This window comes from Mizuhopecten yessoensis, unplaced genomic scaffold, assembly GCF_002113885.1.
Source record: "Mizuhopecten yessoensis strain PY_sf001 unplaced genomic scaffold, ASM211388v2 scaffold7551, whole genome shotgun sequence".
NCBI lineage: Eukaryota > Metazoa > Mollusca > Bivalvia > Pectinida > Pectinidae > Mizuhopecten > Mizuhopecten yessoensis.
Window position 1 is genome coordinate 285,057 of NW_018407104.1, and position 15,862 is coordinate 300,918.

Consider the following 15,862-nt stretch of genomic DNA (forward strand, 5'->3'; position numbering starts at 1 on the left):
AAACACTTTTACACTGTCTCGTTTTATACATAATATTACACCTACGCGTTTAATACTTATTACATTATGTAACACCTACCCACTTGATATATATATTACATTATTACACTGACTCGTTTGATACTTATATCATTATAGTACACCTACCCGTTTGATACTTATTACATTCTATTACACTGACTCGTTTGATACTTATATCATTATAGGACACCTACCCGTTTGATACTTATTACATTATATTACACTGACTCGTTTGATATATATATTACATTATTACACTGACTCGTTTGATACTTATTAACCACCATTACAGTCTCGAATAATACTTGTTACACTGTGTTACACTGTGTTACACGGTGTTACACTGTCTCCTATGAGGCTGTATATACTGTATAACACTGTCTCATTTGATACTTGATAAATAGGCGTAAGCTCGCTTTACAGTTGCTAAAGTCAGCACTGGTTAAGTTATTTCGGGATAATGAAATTCGAGAGAGTAATTAACTCAAATTGTTCATGTAATCGTTTTAAAGAAGCGTAGACATTAATTTACATAAAACAAAAAACAAGCGTCCAATGGCTACATTGTTCCCCACAGGTTAAGGTGCATTAGACAAGATTTCCAGATTAGGAGCTAAAAAGAGTTTCCACAATATCATCGACGACCTTAATATAATAAATCTGACAAAACATTGAAAGCCTAATTTCCGTGTAATTGATAGCCTCCATCTTGTACTTTCCTATCTGAAAAACATTAATTACCTGTACTTAAGATTAAACTTCACAGGTAAATCACATTACAATAGGTTTCTTTGTCTTGCTCTGGTATTTGTATTCTCAATGACCATCAGCAGCATGTAACAACGTGATGGAGAAAGAAAAAAACCTGTCATCTAAGGATGGTACTTATTTAAAACACAGTTGCCACCAAACGTTAGCCCTCTGACCCTCGTAGTGACAGTTATAACCACAAGCCTTACTTCGCTGACCCGGCACCGGCCGAACAACGACATTTGCCCAAATTCATGACCCTTACTACGTCAGTTGTGTACAGTCGAATTATCTCAGATTATGTAGGCATTAAATGTCACTACTTTCGGCTTTTCATCTTAGTATGTTGTTACTTTCATTTTCAACCAGAATGCTTTGATCAATATCTCGTCCACAGGTGGCGCGCTGCGAGATTTTTATCACACAGAAACGAGGTATTGTGAGAGGTTTTGGGAGGTGTTGTATTTTCTATAACAAACACATTCGACAAGAGCCATACTTTAGGACTCCATGGACATAGCTGGCACGCCTAGCATTATGGTCTATTGTAGATACATTTCACTGTCCGCCATCTTCCTTGCCTTGTGTAACTACAAATACGGTCACGAGCGAAGAAACCCATCCTTGTAATACTTGATAACCTTACACTGTCTTGGGTAAGCCTTTCTTTGCATATGATACTAAAGATAGGCGTAGAACGGAGGCGTAGTAAAGCATATTAAAGACTATGGGTAAGTTACTTGTTGTGAAAGCAATATCAGCGAAACAATAAAACAATAAGATAAAACCGAAATTTGGACAAACCCGGAATTTGAACTCAAACCTGATGAAAGTACGAAAACATTTGAACGAACAAAAGATCTTTTAAAATAGCACTGAAAAACGAAAATAGATATGAGGACAAGGAGTTCCGGAAAGGTAAGCGTCTTTGCTTTTTATCGATGCAACCCATTTTTGAATCTAGGTCAAATCGAAGTACTGTCAAGCTAGTAATGCGAATCATGACAACGAAACCACATTACATACATTATTGGAGAAAACATCGATTTTTTAGACTGCACATATCACGAAGTATAACGTCCATAAAATATTAAGAAATTTTATTAAGTACCATAGAAGTACGATAGTATCAGAATTCGTTTTAAGGCAGGATAATGCTACCCTGGATTGAAATTTATAGAATTCAATTCCACATTACCCTAGATTTTATTTCCTATCATGGCAGACATTCTGATTGATACCGCTCATGGTATTTTTTTTTCTATATGAGCATTAATAATTTTCCTTTCAAAACATTTTTGTTCATTCTGGACATAGTTTAAAGTTCTCTGCTTGAATGTATATAACGATATAATGATTTTCTTGGGAAACAACCTATAAAAATCATAATAAATTCCAACCCCGGTTTTTAATCGGTGATTATGACATATGTACATAATTTCATTCAAAAGCGACAGGGTAGGGATTCCCTGGTTGTAATCTAGCTGCTTTGAAGAAGACATTATCAATTTCCTGAGACATTAAAAGCCACGTCACCGGCTCCAGTGCGTCCAAGATTGTTCATGCATCAGAATGTGTTCGCCACAATTCAGAAAGTTTACAGAGGTCGTAAATAAAAAAAATATATAATTATATGAAATATCGTTATTGTCAGTAGTACAGTACCGATGAATTATGTATTTAATGAAATTCCGTTCCAAATTTTGTATTATGAAATAAGTCAAAATATATTTCACAAACGGGTATGTTGCAGTTTCGTCAGAAATTACATGAAACTTATTATTTTAACATTATGAAATGTGACAGATGTTTGACTAACATAATTGTATTATTTCCTCTACTAGGGAAAGTGAAAAATCTACCATCACATATAAAACAGTCACTTGAACTAAGAAGTTTGTGCCTGGCTTCTGTGTAAGTTTATATATTGTTCACTATTGCAGTTTCTTTGTATATTTGTTGTTTTGTTATTTGCTATGTAGCTATAAATGAGCAATAAAATAATTGAATTGAATTGAATGTTATAGCGTATAACATTACATAATGTATAACAACATTATTTTCTCTATTAGGGAAAGTAACAATAATTATTATACATTCACATTAGATAATGTATAAATCTCGTGTTTCATATGTTTAAGGATAAATTACAATTGAGAAACCGTTACCAAGAAATGTACTGTTGTTTTGATAGTTCCACAAGGATGGTATCTATATTGGATTGATTAATACTCTATGACAGGCAAAACGCTTCTGTGGATGTGGACCCGTCTTATGTTCCAAAATTTGAATAATTTATACCATGTGCTGACATACGGGGTCACCGGGGTCAACTCTACCTTGTCCTTAATACAATATTTGCATTGAAATTTATTACCGTTGACAAACAAACCTCTTGATGGCTATACGATCAGAAAGGGCTGAATAATTTATTGGTGTTTTAAAAAGTAAACTCCTTACATGGACGAATATCATTAGAAAATTATATATACAAATAATTTGGAAATTACAAGGATGAGAACTCACCAATCTGGATCGCTTTCAAATGTATCTTACTTTCAGAGTTTGCTTTTTATATAAAGACCCCTTTCTTTCTTATTGTTGTGGGGTATCCTCTCACAGTGTTTAAACTGAATTCGATTCGCTAGTCCAGAATACACCAATATTTCGGTGGGCGCTCATCACATATAATGCATACAGTATGGGAATTGATTCACTTAAACAGTGTTTTCAAAATATTCTATGCATGTTCGACCGTCAGATCATTACGGTTGAAAAAATGCATCTTTCAAAATATAAAACGTGTTTATGAACCTGTACCTGTAGTCAATGAATTTTAAGAGGTCAAACGGTTTAAAAACGCAACACATCCTATTGAAATGCAGAGCATGTTCCCGTCAGAAAACATTACGCCCCGAATATTCCCCATATAGGGATACAAGCCGCACCGTTCTGCATGACTACCCCATAGAAGAAGTATGAATATCATATCTATGATGAAATTTGTGTATGGCTCTGTCATATCACCTATTTATATGTACACATATCGCTCACAAAAAGAAATTAATACATGATTAAATTCAGATCTGATGAAAAAAAATGCCGACGTATTTGTTTGGCTGACAACACACATAATTGCGGTCGATTTGAAGCTTGAATAGATAGGGAATCGTAGTAAACCAAGTACATAATGTATTTTACTAAAATATCCTCTTGACACTTGCATCCATAAGTAATACAACGTATGAAAACAAACGGAGGACTAGGTTGAACCCATAATAATGTTTTGAAGTGTAACAACTTGAAAGTATTAATGCTCAAACTGAATTATAAACCTATTTTATACTAGAAGATACGTTTTTGGAAATGATACTAATGATGGTTTTGCCTCTTGTCAGATCCTTTCGTTCACATTGACAAAATATTTTCAACTGAATTTATAGAGGACATGTAATTCGGACTTACTATTTCATAAAGGAGGTATTTTTTCTGGCATATCATATTTATTCCGGAATATACGTTACCTATTCTGAGTCTAATTAGTATGTGTTTACAAAATTACCTAAACTGTTTCAAAATATGCAACGATTTAATAAATTAAAGTTGTTTGTGGTCTAATGTCAAGGTCAGCTACAGATGTATTATTATATGTGTCGGTCAGTTTCGGTCAAAATGTGGTCAATTCTCTCCATATCATATACATTTTAATATAATATTTACAATACAATTCAGTTGTAATCGACGGACTACACACTATAAACACTGTTTGTTTACTTAGGACAAATAAAATACTACGATGAAGGGGATCGGACTGACCGCTCGCTGGACAATCAAAGCATGCACAGCTTCGTTATATGATCATATGAACTACATTTCAAATCAAGGTCATGTTGGGGAAAAAATGCATAGAAGGAAAAATACAGTAACTATCTGTTAACATTTATGGCATAATCACTTAAAAAAATAAATCTTTATGTAATTGTATAAAATATGGATTAAAAGTGTGAAATATTTAGTGTAGGTAACTATAACAGACAGGCTGGCGGTGTTTGTGTTAGCCTCTGAAAAGACTTGCGGTCTCGGTAAGGGTCAGATTGACTGTTGCCATTTTTGCTGAGCTTTTCTCAAGCTCGGATGTATTGACATTACTTTTTCGTACCACACGGTTCGAGTTTACCTGTTATGACTAAAATCAAAGACTTGGGATTATACTTTGTTTGTATAAATATATTATTATGTCCACGTGTGAAATGGAAAATCAATTGTCCACATTCAACAACAATCAGAGGTTGTTGACTAACTTCAATTTACTTGGGTTATGATTTTAGCACCACCGAATCATTATTTAATTCGTAAATACACTTTAATCCATTTAATGTATGATTTCCAAAATTAGTTATGTACTACAGGTATGATGATTGACTGCGCGCTGTATCGAATACCTTTTTGTCACATCTTTATTCATGGGTTTGTGGTGGAACAGATTGATAATAAATTACAATAAGTTTACAATAATTATATAGCCTGATTTAGCGACATAAATAACTGATTATTAATGATTTATAGCTTGCATATAAGATCTCCTATGTAGGTAAATTTATATATATATATAAATCAATATTTAACAGAACCCATATAAAGCAAATAACTGTCAATGCAAAACACATGTATTGATTTAATTGTTCACGTCGGAATTCGGATTCTTTTTATTCCACATTTGATTTGACAGGTTTCTACATTCAATAATTAATTATAATCTATTGATAATTATGCTTTGATGAAATTTAATTCTAACATCGCCTATGAATCCATCAATATTTCAATGACACACCGTCACTTAACATGTCAAATTTCGATGGGAGGGCTTTTTTATCCACTGGTAGATAGGTTCATAAAAAAGCAAATTAATTGTTCGATGATCATTATAGACTTTTAATCTTTCTCTGTGATGGATCGCATTTTAATTAGTCTTCGTCACCTTCTAAGCTCCAACGGCCATTAGTGGCGTCAGGGGTTTTACTCCGTGGACTGTTCAGTATACTGAAAGATGGATGCGTAGTCTAAGTTCTTGAAATTACGATCACAAAGCTCGTCTGTTATTCATCGTTTACGTAACAACAAGTTATTACGATGTTGAGCTAGAATGAGGTAAGCCTAGTTAGGATGCTATTAGACAGGAGCAAGATTTCTAAGTTAAAGATAGGTTTTCCTTTTACATAATTATAAGAGAAATTATTCAAAAAAATGAGAATGCAAACTAACCGAACTGCTTCAAAAAAGATTGATAAGTTTAATTCATTTTATGTGGGGCTATTTTTAATCGACATACCACAAGATTTTAGAAGGGGCCCCAGAAGTGTACCTGTAATACGGGCATGGGGAGAGGGATTATAATTTAAATAACATCAATTTCGAATGAAAGCTCATTTAAGGAGTTTTATTTAAATCTTTTCCAATGGTCCACATTTCTATAGAATGCATATCGTGCATTCTGCAATAAAGCATGTTTCATTTCCTTATTTTACCCAAAAGGTGGGGTTTTTTTTAAGACAAAATCGATTCATCATTTCAATGTTACTTTCTGCATAAAATGTTAAACTGAAAACAAACCTGTCGTATTCCGCTGTACTGACAGAAACATGTTATTGATGACACAGGTGTTTAGCATTGTGTTCCACTGTACGTAAATCTTGTTTACCAGTTCAAACAAACTTGTGAATCTGTTATTTTTTTTCTATTGACTAGTTAAATTGTTTATTGTATACCTGTTCCCCTGATAGCAAATCTCGTATGGCGAAATTGTTTCTTTATTCCCATTGTGGTATCAAATCAATTTCGTATTCGGTATTTCTAAGCACATGATGATACTTTACAGACACTCTTTCCCACGTAATGTGGCATGGGATATAGAAGCATGGTATACCGCAAGTTCGGCCCGACATACTTTATTTACAGATAAAGTCACTTTTCTTTATTGCCATTTACACAAATTATGATGAATATGAACATCACTGAGACGACAACTAATTATGCAAGACATTAAAAAAATATTAGAAGGAATTTATCATTTTTGTCCGCTTGAAAAATGACACTTAATTTTATTTCCTGTACTGAGATATCACTTTATCCCCGACTGATATAGCCTTGTGAGCGGAGGTGGTTTTACGCTCCGAGCATACCTCGTAGGGCAACTTAATATGAAATCTAGATGTTTACCTGAATAAATAGCAAACAAGCACATCTACAATGAATATGAAAACGCTCTGTCATCCTGCACAATAAACTCCCAATTTGAATGAATATAAACCGATTAAAATACACTTTGTAATAATAATCCTCACACGTACTAGCTAAATACTCTTTGAACGTAACAAATGTGAAATTCTGAATTATATTATGAAATATTAAGCATTCAAGTAGAAAGAGCCATAGATCTGTTCCTTATCACGTTAGCAAAAATTCATCTTCACTAATATGATAGAAAGTATCAAGTGTAAAAGGATACCCACTGAAGGACTCGACAAGTCAGTGGAAGCTTTGTTTTCTCTTCGACACGTTTTGAACACATTCTTAAATTACCAGATAGCGAAGGTAATTCCTTTCAATGTCAATTTACAACCTTGAATCGAAATAAACATCTCGGTTTTACGACTTGGGCTACAATACCATGCGTTTTACCTCCTCTCGTGGCTGTGTGCCCCCCGACCCGGGGTGTTCGCTGGCGGGTACCATTGTAGAGCGTTTCAGGCGAGGTATAAATACGATCCGAGTTCTAATTAAAGGCTAACGTCTCGGTAATTTGTACCCATGTTACTTTATACAGAGCATCAATCTACATATTACCTATATTAACCCCATTATCCTGGAATGATATATCAGAATATTTATTTTCCTTCAACAATAAGCCCTGTTGAAGTAACATCTGTTTCATCAGTAACACAACACAACACTATTCTATTTCAATGAATATATCTTGCAAATGTCTCGCTTGACGCAACAATTCAAATCGTATAACCGTCGAGTGACACAAATACCTTTCTGAAACACTAATTACTTTTACAGCATTATATGCATACCATATGACGTCAGCAAACATGTGTATTTCGTCATCAATTCTAAACCTACCTGGTTTCCTGAAGCGTTCACAACACACCAATGTAAAATGAGCAGCAGCGTCAACAACCTATAAAATAAACAAAAATACACATCAATCAGCGAACTCCTCACATATTGTGTATTTTCAAGATTTTGATAAGGAATTACTTTTAAATAGGGATGTACATGTATATTTATCTATGTTTTTTTATTTTAGTCTTAATGGGCTAGAATAAATTTATGAAGAATATGTTTAAAGGAGTAAGTAATATCGAAGATCAAAATAGCATACACATAAGACTTATTTTATAGAATTTGTTTGACCAATTTTCATTCTAATTGACGAGGATTTAGCTCACACGTTCGGAATATTACCGACTCTGCACTGATTAGGAGTTTTAAACGTAGATAAAGTTTACGACAGTCAGGGATGAAAACTGGTGAAAGAAAGAACGAAAGTCAGTATTGAAAAATGGGAGGATATCGGGGATGTACAACGTGACCCTGTTGCATACCATACTAGGGCCTCGTCTGTTTTGACTAAATAGACTATTTTGCTTTAGCATTTTACTATAATGGAGGAGTCAGATATATCACATGTATTTATTAGAAACATTTACGACAAATGGCTTCCGCCTTTAAGCTGTTAAAATGGTATGAATCTTGCTCATAAACATACAACGTCGGTCCTATCAAATTTTAAAGGTTCTGCAAGGATTTTCCTATGAATTCTATTACAATGTTTTAAGATTGTGTTCTGACCAGACTCTCGCAGGTGTTCTGTGGGAACAGATTAGAGCCGTATTACCTAGGATAACGACACTTGTAGTCTATATAACTACACAATCCACGGAAAGGAAAACAACCGCTGGCATCAATGTAACTAAACGCCCATGAAAACACCACTGTCTCTGACTCTCCAAGGTCATATATATATATGTGTGTGCTTATACTAAACTGCCATTTATGTAAAACATTTCTCAATCTGGGAACACAAAACCTATTATACTCTCTTGAACACTAAGTATAGCTTTATGTCCAGTACGTGGTTTCGGTACATGTACTTAGGCTCGACATTTTTCCATATTTGTATATTTTTGACATACTTGTCAACGTTCTAGACACAATAACACCATAAATTAATGTGTTATTCTTCAATTACTCAGCAGAATAGACGATTAAGAGCTTGGACGGTGAACAGGTGTTAGACCTCGTTCAAATCACTGTAGTTTCCTTCTTTTATCTACATTTTGTACGACACAATTACCTTCCTTTCCATCCGCTAGTCCTTTCCTGATACTGTGAAATCAGATATATTTTCGTGGGACCCAAATTTCATGGTTTCCCGACAAAACACCATTTCGTGGTTACATAAATTCGTGGATTACGAGTACCCACTCAAACGGAAAATTACTTTATATCAATCTTGTATTTACTTCGTGGGCGTATGAGTTCGTGGATGAAAGTTACCCAAAAAATCAACGAAATTGAAAAAACCCACGAAAAATAGTGATTTCACAGTATATTTTTGTACAAGCTGTACTGAACGTTTGTAAATCTTCCAAAAAAGTTGTTTTGACCTGACTTATTCACTTTTGCTCTATTAAACACATGCTTGTAGTGAATTAATTGACTTTGTTTTCTAAATTATTTATTGAAACAATGTGGGACGAATTTATTTAAAGTTCCCCCATGGTCCGTTCCTATCTTATCAGTATTGGATTCAAGCGAACATTTTGTTTTCAGCTCATGGTATTTAGATTTTGTGTTATGTTTATGTGTAAGACACCTGTAACGTTTACACAGGTGGCGTATTACACAGTTCTGATACTACATCTGTGTAGAAATACTCATACAATTATCCCATCAACACGGTTTATCTAATACCTATGTGGTGTCTCGTTTTCAAGCCAACTTCTCGTAAAACATCTACATAATGTGTATCCAAATACTATTTTTATGTTTAGTTTATTAAACATTATGCACATGCTGATGTTTTCTTTCCACAAATGAATGATATTTACTGGGAAACAATTTACGCGCAGTAACAGCGCACAAAAGGCTTCTGCTTTTTGATGCATTGCAAACGTGCGAATAATATCTAAGTTAAGTGAGCGTTTGAATTAAACGCTTTCAAGCTGATTGATTTAAAAGTTAAAAATGTCTGGTAAATATGTTTGGAATGCTCCCGATACACGTTCTTATGTGGCGCTCACACAGGTGGTGACGTTACTCGTAGTGTTTGTTATAAGGTCTAGTATCAACACATGTTAATCCTCACAAAAGAATGAGAAACAGTGATACTAAAATGTCCACTGAGTACAGGCAGTTAGATCAATATTACTCTACTTTATTACATGTACACATAAGCATTATCATTAGCTTAAAAATCTGATTTACTTCGATAAAAGGCCCCAAGTTCAAGTGAAGGATACTGGCTTGTTCAACCCGTTGATTCGTTTTTAAGACACTAGCACGTATCTCGTTGAACTTGAAAGCTTACATTTTACTATTTTGTATTCTTTCGAAAGCGATTAAGTGTCATAACGAAATGATATATTACATGAGGCGACGTATACCTTAATACTGCAGACACACACTCACAATGAAATTGTTTTACCCAGCTGTGCTTAATACATAACAAACCTTATCACTAGAAATATGAAGTAAGAAAGCACCTATTTGTAGCATAAGTAACTTAACGCAGAAAGCCAAACAAAGAAACCATTTTACTTTAACATATAATAATAATAATTGATAATTCGAGGTTCTTATATACCGCTTTATCCCATCCTAGTTCGTAGGTCGTCTGAAAGCGCTTCACTTATTATTATCCGTGGTTATAGGACCTTTGCAACCAGCCAATATCTTTCTCAACTCCCAAGGGAGCATACAGCCGATGCTGCCATTTCGGCGCTCACATCTAGCATTTAACAATTCTAGCACTGCCCAACCACGTACTCATTTACAGCTAAGTAGATTGGAACAAGCGGAATAAGGTATCTTGTTAAAAGATACAACACGGTGCCTTGACTCAAAGCCCCAATCCTTGGATCACGAGCCGACGTCCTACCACGAGACTACCATGCCTCCAATACATATGGCTATTTCTTCCATATAGGACTCATCAAAATGACAATTGAATTAAGGAAGAAGATTTTTTTTTTTTTATTAAATCCTATTTATTTGTAGCCAAATCTGTGAACATCTTCGGAAGATTTATAAAGATAAAAAAAACTATTGTTCTGTTACCATTGAAACCCACAAGGATACTGCTCCTTATTTTCTGCCAGAAACTCGAGTAGTTTATACTTGTAAAAATATCTTAAGATTCAATATGCTGTTAAAAAGATAATACCTTTTAGTAACACGTTGAATCTTTAAATCTTGAAGACAGGTAAATTGGAAACAATTTAGTTACGTATAATTTTTTTCAACTAGTAATTCACACCTGTAATACTTAAATCAAAAGGTATATGCCCATCCTAATCAATCATCTGTTAAACTGAGTAGCATCAAATATGGGTTACACATATGGGAAGCGATTGTATATACACAATTTATGTTTAACGTATACGATGACGTCATAACCCCAAATAAAGGACATTTATATCAAGTAAAGCAAGAAATAAAACATACATCTTATGTGGAATTTCATTTTAAAATGTAACTGTTACATATAAAATTTATTGTTTTTTCTTGGTTCTTCTGGTTAGTTAGGAGTCATAAATTAACGTTTAGCCTCGGTCTGGAGATACATTGCACGGCGTCTGATCAAAGTGGATTTGCTGGCATTCGCCACCGAGTAACCGATTACGTACATGCACGCTGCTGCACCTGTATGCCTCGCTCTGACCATGGAGGCGTGACCTGTTACCTGACGTAAGAATGTGAAAGTGATTAGCTGACCTCATACTAAAGCAAGGTTAGAGGTCAAAAGAACAAGCTCTCTGAGGTCAAGGAGATACCGTTTGATCCTGTCTACCTTGGTAGAGTGTAACGACATTAAACAAATTCTGAGATTGGATAATAACATGTGTTTGCATCACGCAACGCTAGTGGCCCTCTTTGTAGAGGTAATTATCTTTAACTACAGTAAAAAAAAAAAACTCGCAATCCATGCTGCCACCCAGAATCAGGTACCCTGTTACCTGAGTCCTACCAACAAATGTCTACATATCTAGGATACACTTTGTCAAAACCGAGTGATTGAAATAATTCAGAATTGTATCTCTTTAAGTGTCTATTTTCTGCTCGCATCAACAACCTAAAGAGGAATTAATATGTCAGAATGAACGGTCTAGGACGGACTGTTAAGATCGGGTTAAGAGCTAGAAACAAATTAGTTAACACATAACGCCTACGTTTAACCTGTCATTTACAAGACAACAAAATAACACAATCAACTTCATAGGTTACATCAACTGGCTCAGGTGTGTTAGACAAGGAACCCTAAAACACGTGATTCATGTCACCCTGAAAGTACTAATACAGGCTTTGAAAAGTACATTAGTACTATACTATTGCATTGTCATGCTATTCCTACCTTATAACAATAACGAATTAACGAAATTAACAAACAAACAAAATGGTCAAATATATGTACATTGCGTAACATATGTAGCCACACCCACCCACAAAAAAGCATAATTTATTTAGACGGGGGCAGTGTTTAAATATGATACAGATATTTATGGAATATACAATGTACCTTCAATACTAAATGTCATTTGTGACAGATTTGGATTAACTGCACAAACAGTAAATTTCAAATGATGAATATTTGGAGCATATTTGAATTTCTTAAAGCACACTAGAAGACTGGTAATCTAAATACACCACATCGTCATCACACATTGACAAAATATACAACAGCTTCACCATACAAGGAGAAAATACACCACAACGCCACTAAACAAGACTGACTATTCCACAGCTTCAACATACACCACAACGCCACTACACAAGACTGACTATTTCACAGCTTCAACATACACCACAACGACACTACACAGGACTGAATATTCCACAGCTTCAACATACACCACAACGTCACTACACAATACTGACTATTCCACAGCTTCAACATACACCACAACGCCACTACACAAGACTGAATATTCCACAGCTTCAACATACACTACAACGCCACTACACAAGACTGAATATTCCACAGCTTCAACGCCACTACACAAGACGGAATATTCCACAGCTTCAGCATAAGACACAGTGCTCAAGTCTTTAATTATCGAAGACATTTAATATCATATAGGAAATCAAATTATAATGACGTCCGTAACATGTCCTTATCGTAGATTTAAAAAATTCTGGTTGGAAACCATGGTTAAGTGGTTCGAAAATTCCATGCAAGAAGTTCTGAAATCCATAATAGACTCGTGAGTACCCAGGTAAACTTCAAAAGCAGGCTCGGCTTGATTGCTACTACAGGGGAGGAAAGCTAATTAAGATTAATTGTGCAAATGTCATACACATATTGAAGTACCTCACTAGAGAACTCTTGATAAGAAGTTTATTGGTAAACAGAACACACGAGTTGTCTATAAAATGCATTAAATCCTTATAGGTTCGTTCCATAAAATGTCCAGAATCGCTTTAGATCTCTTACGAATATTTCTGACTACGTTAAGAATCCTTGTGGTTGGGTCAATCCTGATGGGATCTACCTTGGAGTAGGACAATTGCGTAGATCCCCTACGTTGCAGGAAAATGTGGAGCTAGTCAAATAGTGAATAACGAGCGAGGACACACTCTCACTGGGGGATACACTGGTCCTTGGGTGAATAAGGGTGATTAAGTCCAATGAAAATATTCTGTTTTCATATTTAGAAATATTGTGCAAAAGTGTTAAAATAGACACTACGTATTTATTTCATTTCCTTCCTACGACTCCTTTGTGCTGTGTCATTCATAACTACAAATCAGAAAAAGGGGAAGGTGGCTATCAAATAAAAAAACACTTTGCTATCTGGTGTCACGATAAGGTCGGGCTGTATTCATGAACGACATAAAAAAATCAATTAAATTTAAATGAATTTAGTTTTGTGTATTGAACAAAAGTTGAATTGATCAAAAAGAGCAAGTAGTGCGAGAAACAACTTCCAAAACAAACGTATTTTCATCATAAATGTATGATCACAAGAACAGTAGTAGCTCATAAACATGAACCATTATCCTTGTATTGCAAACAGAAAAGTAGTCGACAACCCACACGATGAGTTGACAGTATTTGGCGACATGCTCGGGTACGGTAGAGATATTACTGATCATAGTTTCGTGGCTATCATTTGTTATAACCTGCTCATCCTCAACATTTGTCGCATCATCTAACAACTGAGCGATTCATTTAATTGAAACCCGTTCAGGTAAGACCGTATAAGACACACTAATACAAGACTTCGGGAGTATTTTGGCCTCGTCAATGAGAGAAAAGATATCGAGATTAGAACGTGCTGTTTCGTTGCTACCTAAATACTTGAGAAATCTATGCACATTAGATGACATTATGAAGCATTGGTATGGATCAATGGTAACAAGGATAAAAAAAATGATAGCAAGTTATAATGATACAAATATATGCTAACTATGTCATAAATTGTTTCTGTGGTTTGGAACTAATCGTGGAGAATTGTTATGGACCGATACCTGGGTGGGGTAACGTTGAAATTTTGAGGGATATATGCATTGTTAACACTTTTCGACAGATTAACAAAATAATTCCAGTAATATATTAAATGAGCGATAAAATATTGAATGAAATTGAATTGAATATAATACAAAATAGTTTGTGTACGTGTGGTCCATTCACACACGTAATGACATGTCATAATTCTTAAAAGAAACGTTATACAAATCATTTAAAATGACAAAGCAAGTATTAAAAAATAGGTAATAAAAAAATCCGACATATTTCTTAAACCTTGAAATGATGACGTTACAATTCGGTTTCGTATTGTACACTCATTGGTATGCATTTTCCCCATTTACTATTGAAAGGGATAACATTACACAAGGAAAACACATTGACTCGTTTATAACCATTTAGATATTTAGATAGAAATGCATGACGAGTATTTAAATTGAATTTTCCCACAGGTTGAGTCAGGTGGACTTTCTTGTGTCCCTCTCGCATCCAAACACGATACAAACAGTTAACTGTCTGTTGGTTTTAATTCGTTTTCAAAAACAAATTTGTCACTCATTTGACAGGGTTACAAGCATCAAGAATGACAAGGTATTATTCGGAGGAAGTGGAAGTGTCCGATTCCGACAGGTTGTTATCAATGGCGGAATGACAAGGGTGGGTTTGTTATCGACAACTTGATGGAAACGTGGAACATGTCCATTCTGGAAATAAGCATGTATCACCGATTATCTTCAAGTTTTTTTCTATGCCCAGTTATGCTTGGGTATTGTCCAGGTGTATCGTCAAACAAATATACCCCGACAGGTGTAATTAACAAATCACAGCATACATATCGGATGGCAGGTGAAAATAACGAGAGGTGAAAAATACCTAACCATAAAATACGGAGTGTATAGAGGGCTGGACACCGAACACCAGGGAAGTTGCTTCCCCAAAAAACTCGTGTGTTTCTGTCTCCCGACTGAGAGCTAGCTCGCACATTCAGTGACAGGGCCTGCATTTTTTCCTGATTTTCTTTTACAGGTTTTACGCATTTAATACAGACGATTTTGTTACAAAGTCATTAAATCATGGCCACACAGTATGAGACCGAATACTTTTCAACCATAATTAAGTCCTCACCCCTAGATGTGACCTCGGTTAAAAGTACACGGTACCGTTTTTATGTATAATCTTGCTAATACAGATGACAAGCTGGCACAATAACGATCATAGTTGCCATCACATTTTTCAAAATCTTCACGACTCGGTTAGATTTTTTTCCATCCATAAACATATATATATAAATACATGTTTGTAATACGATGTTGAGGAATGGTGTAACCCTATACA

The 15,862-nt window shown here is 34.9% G+C and overlaps 1 protein-coding gene across 3 annotated transcripts in view; it reads right to left on the minus strand.

Annotated features, from left to right (window-relative positions):
* The window catches only part of LOC110453963 (fibroblast growth factor 18-like), a 55,900-nt gene that overhangs the window by 12,799 nt on the left and 27,239 nt on the right, over nucleotides 1-15,862 (minus strand). For all 3 annotated transcript variants that reach the window (XM_021503222.1, XM_021503223.1, XM_021503221.1), the window contains exon 2: nucleotides 7,897-7,954. In XM_021503222.1, coding sequence (XP_021358897.1) covers nucleotides 7,897-7,954 — 58 coding nt within the window. The remainder of the gene's footprint in view (nucleotides 1-7,896; nucleotides 7,955-15,862) is intronic.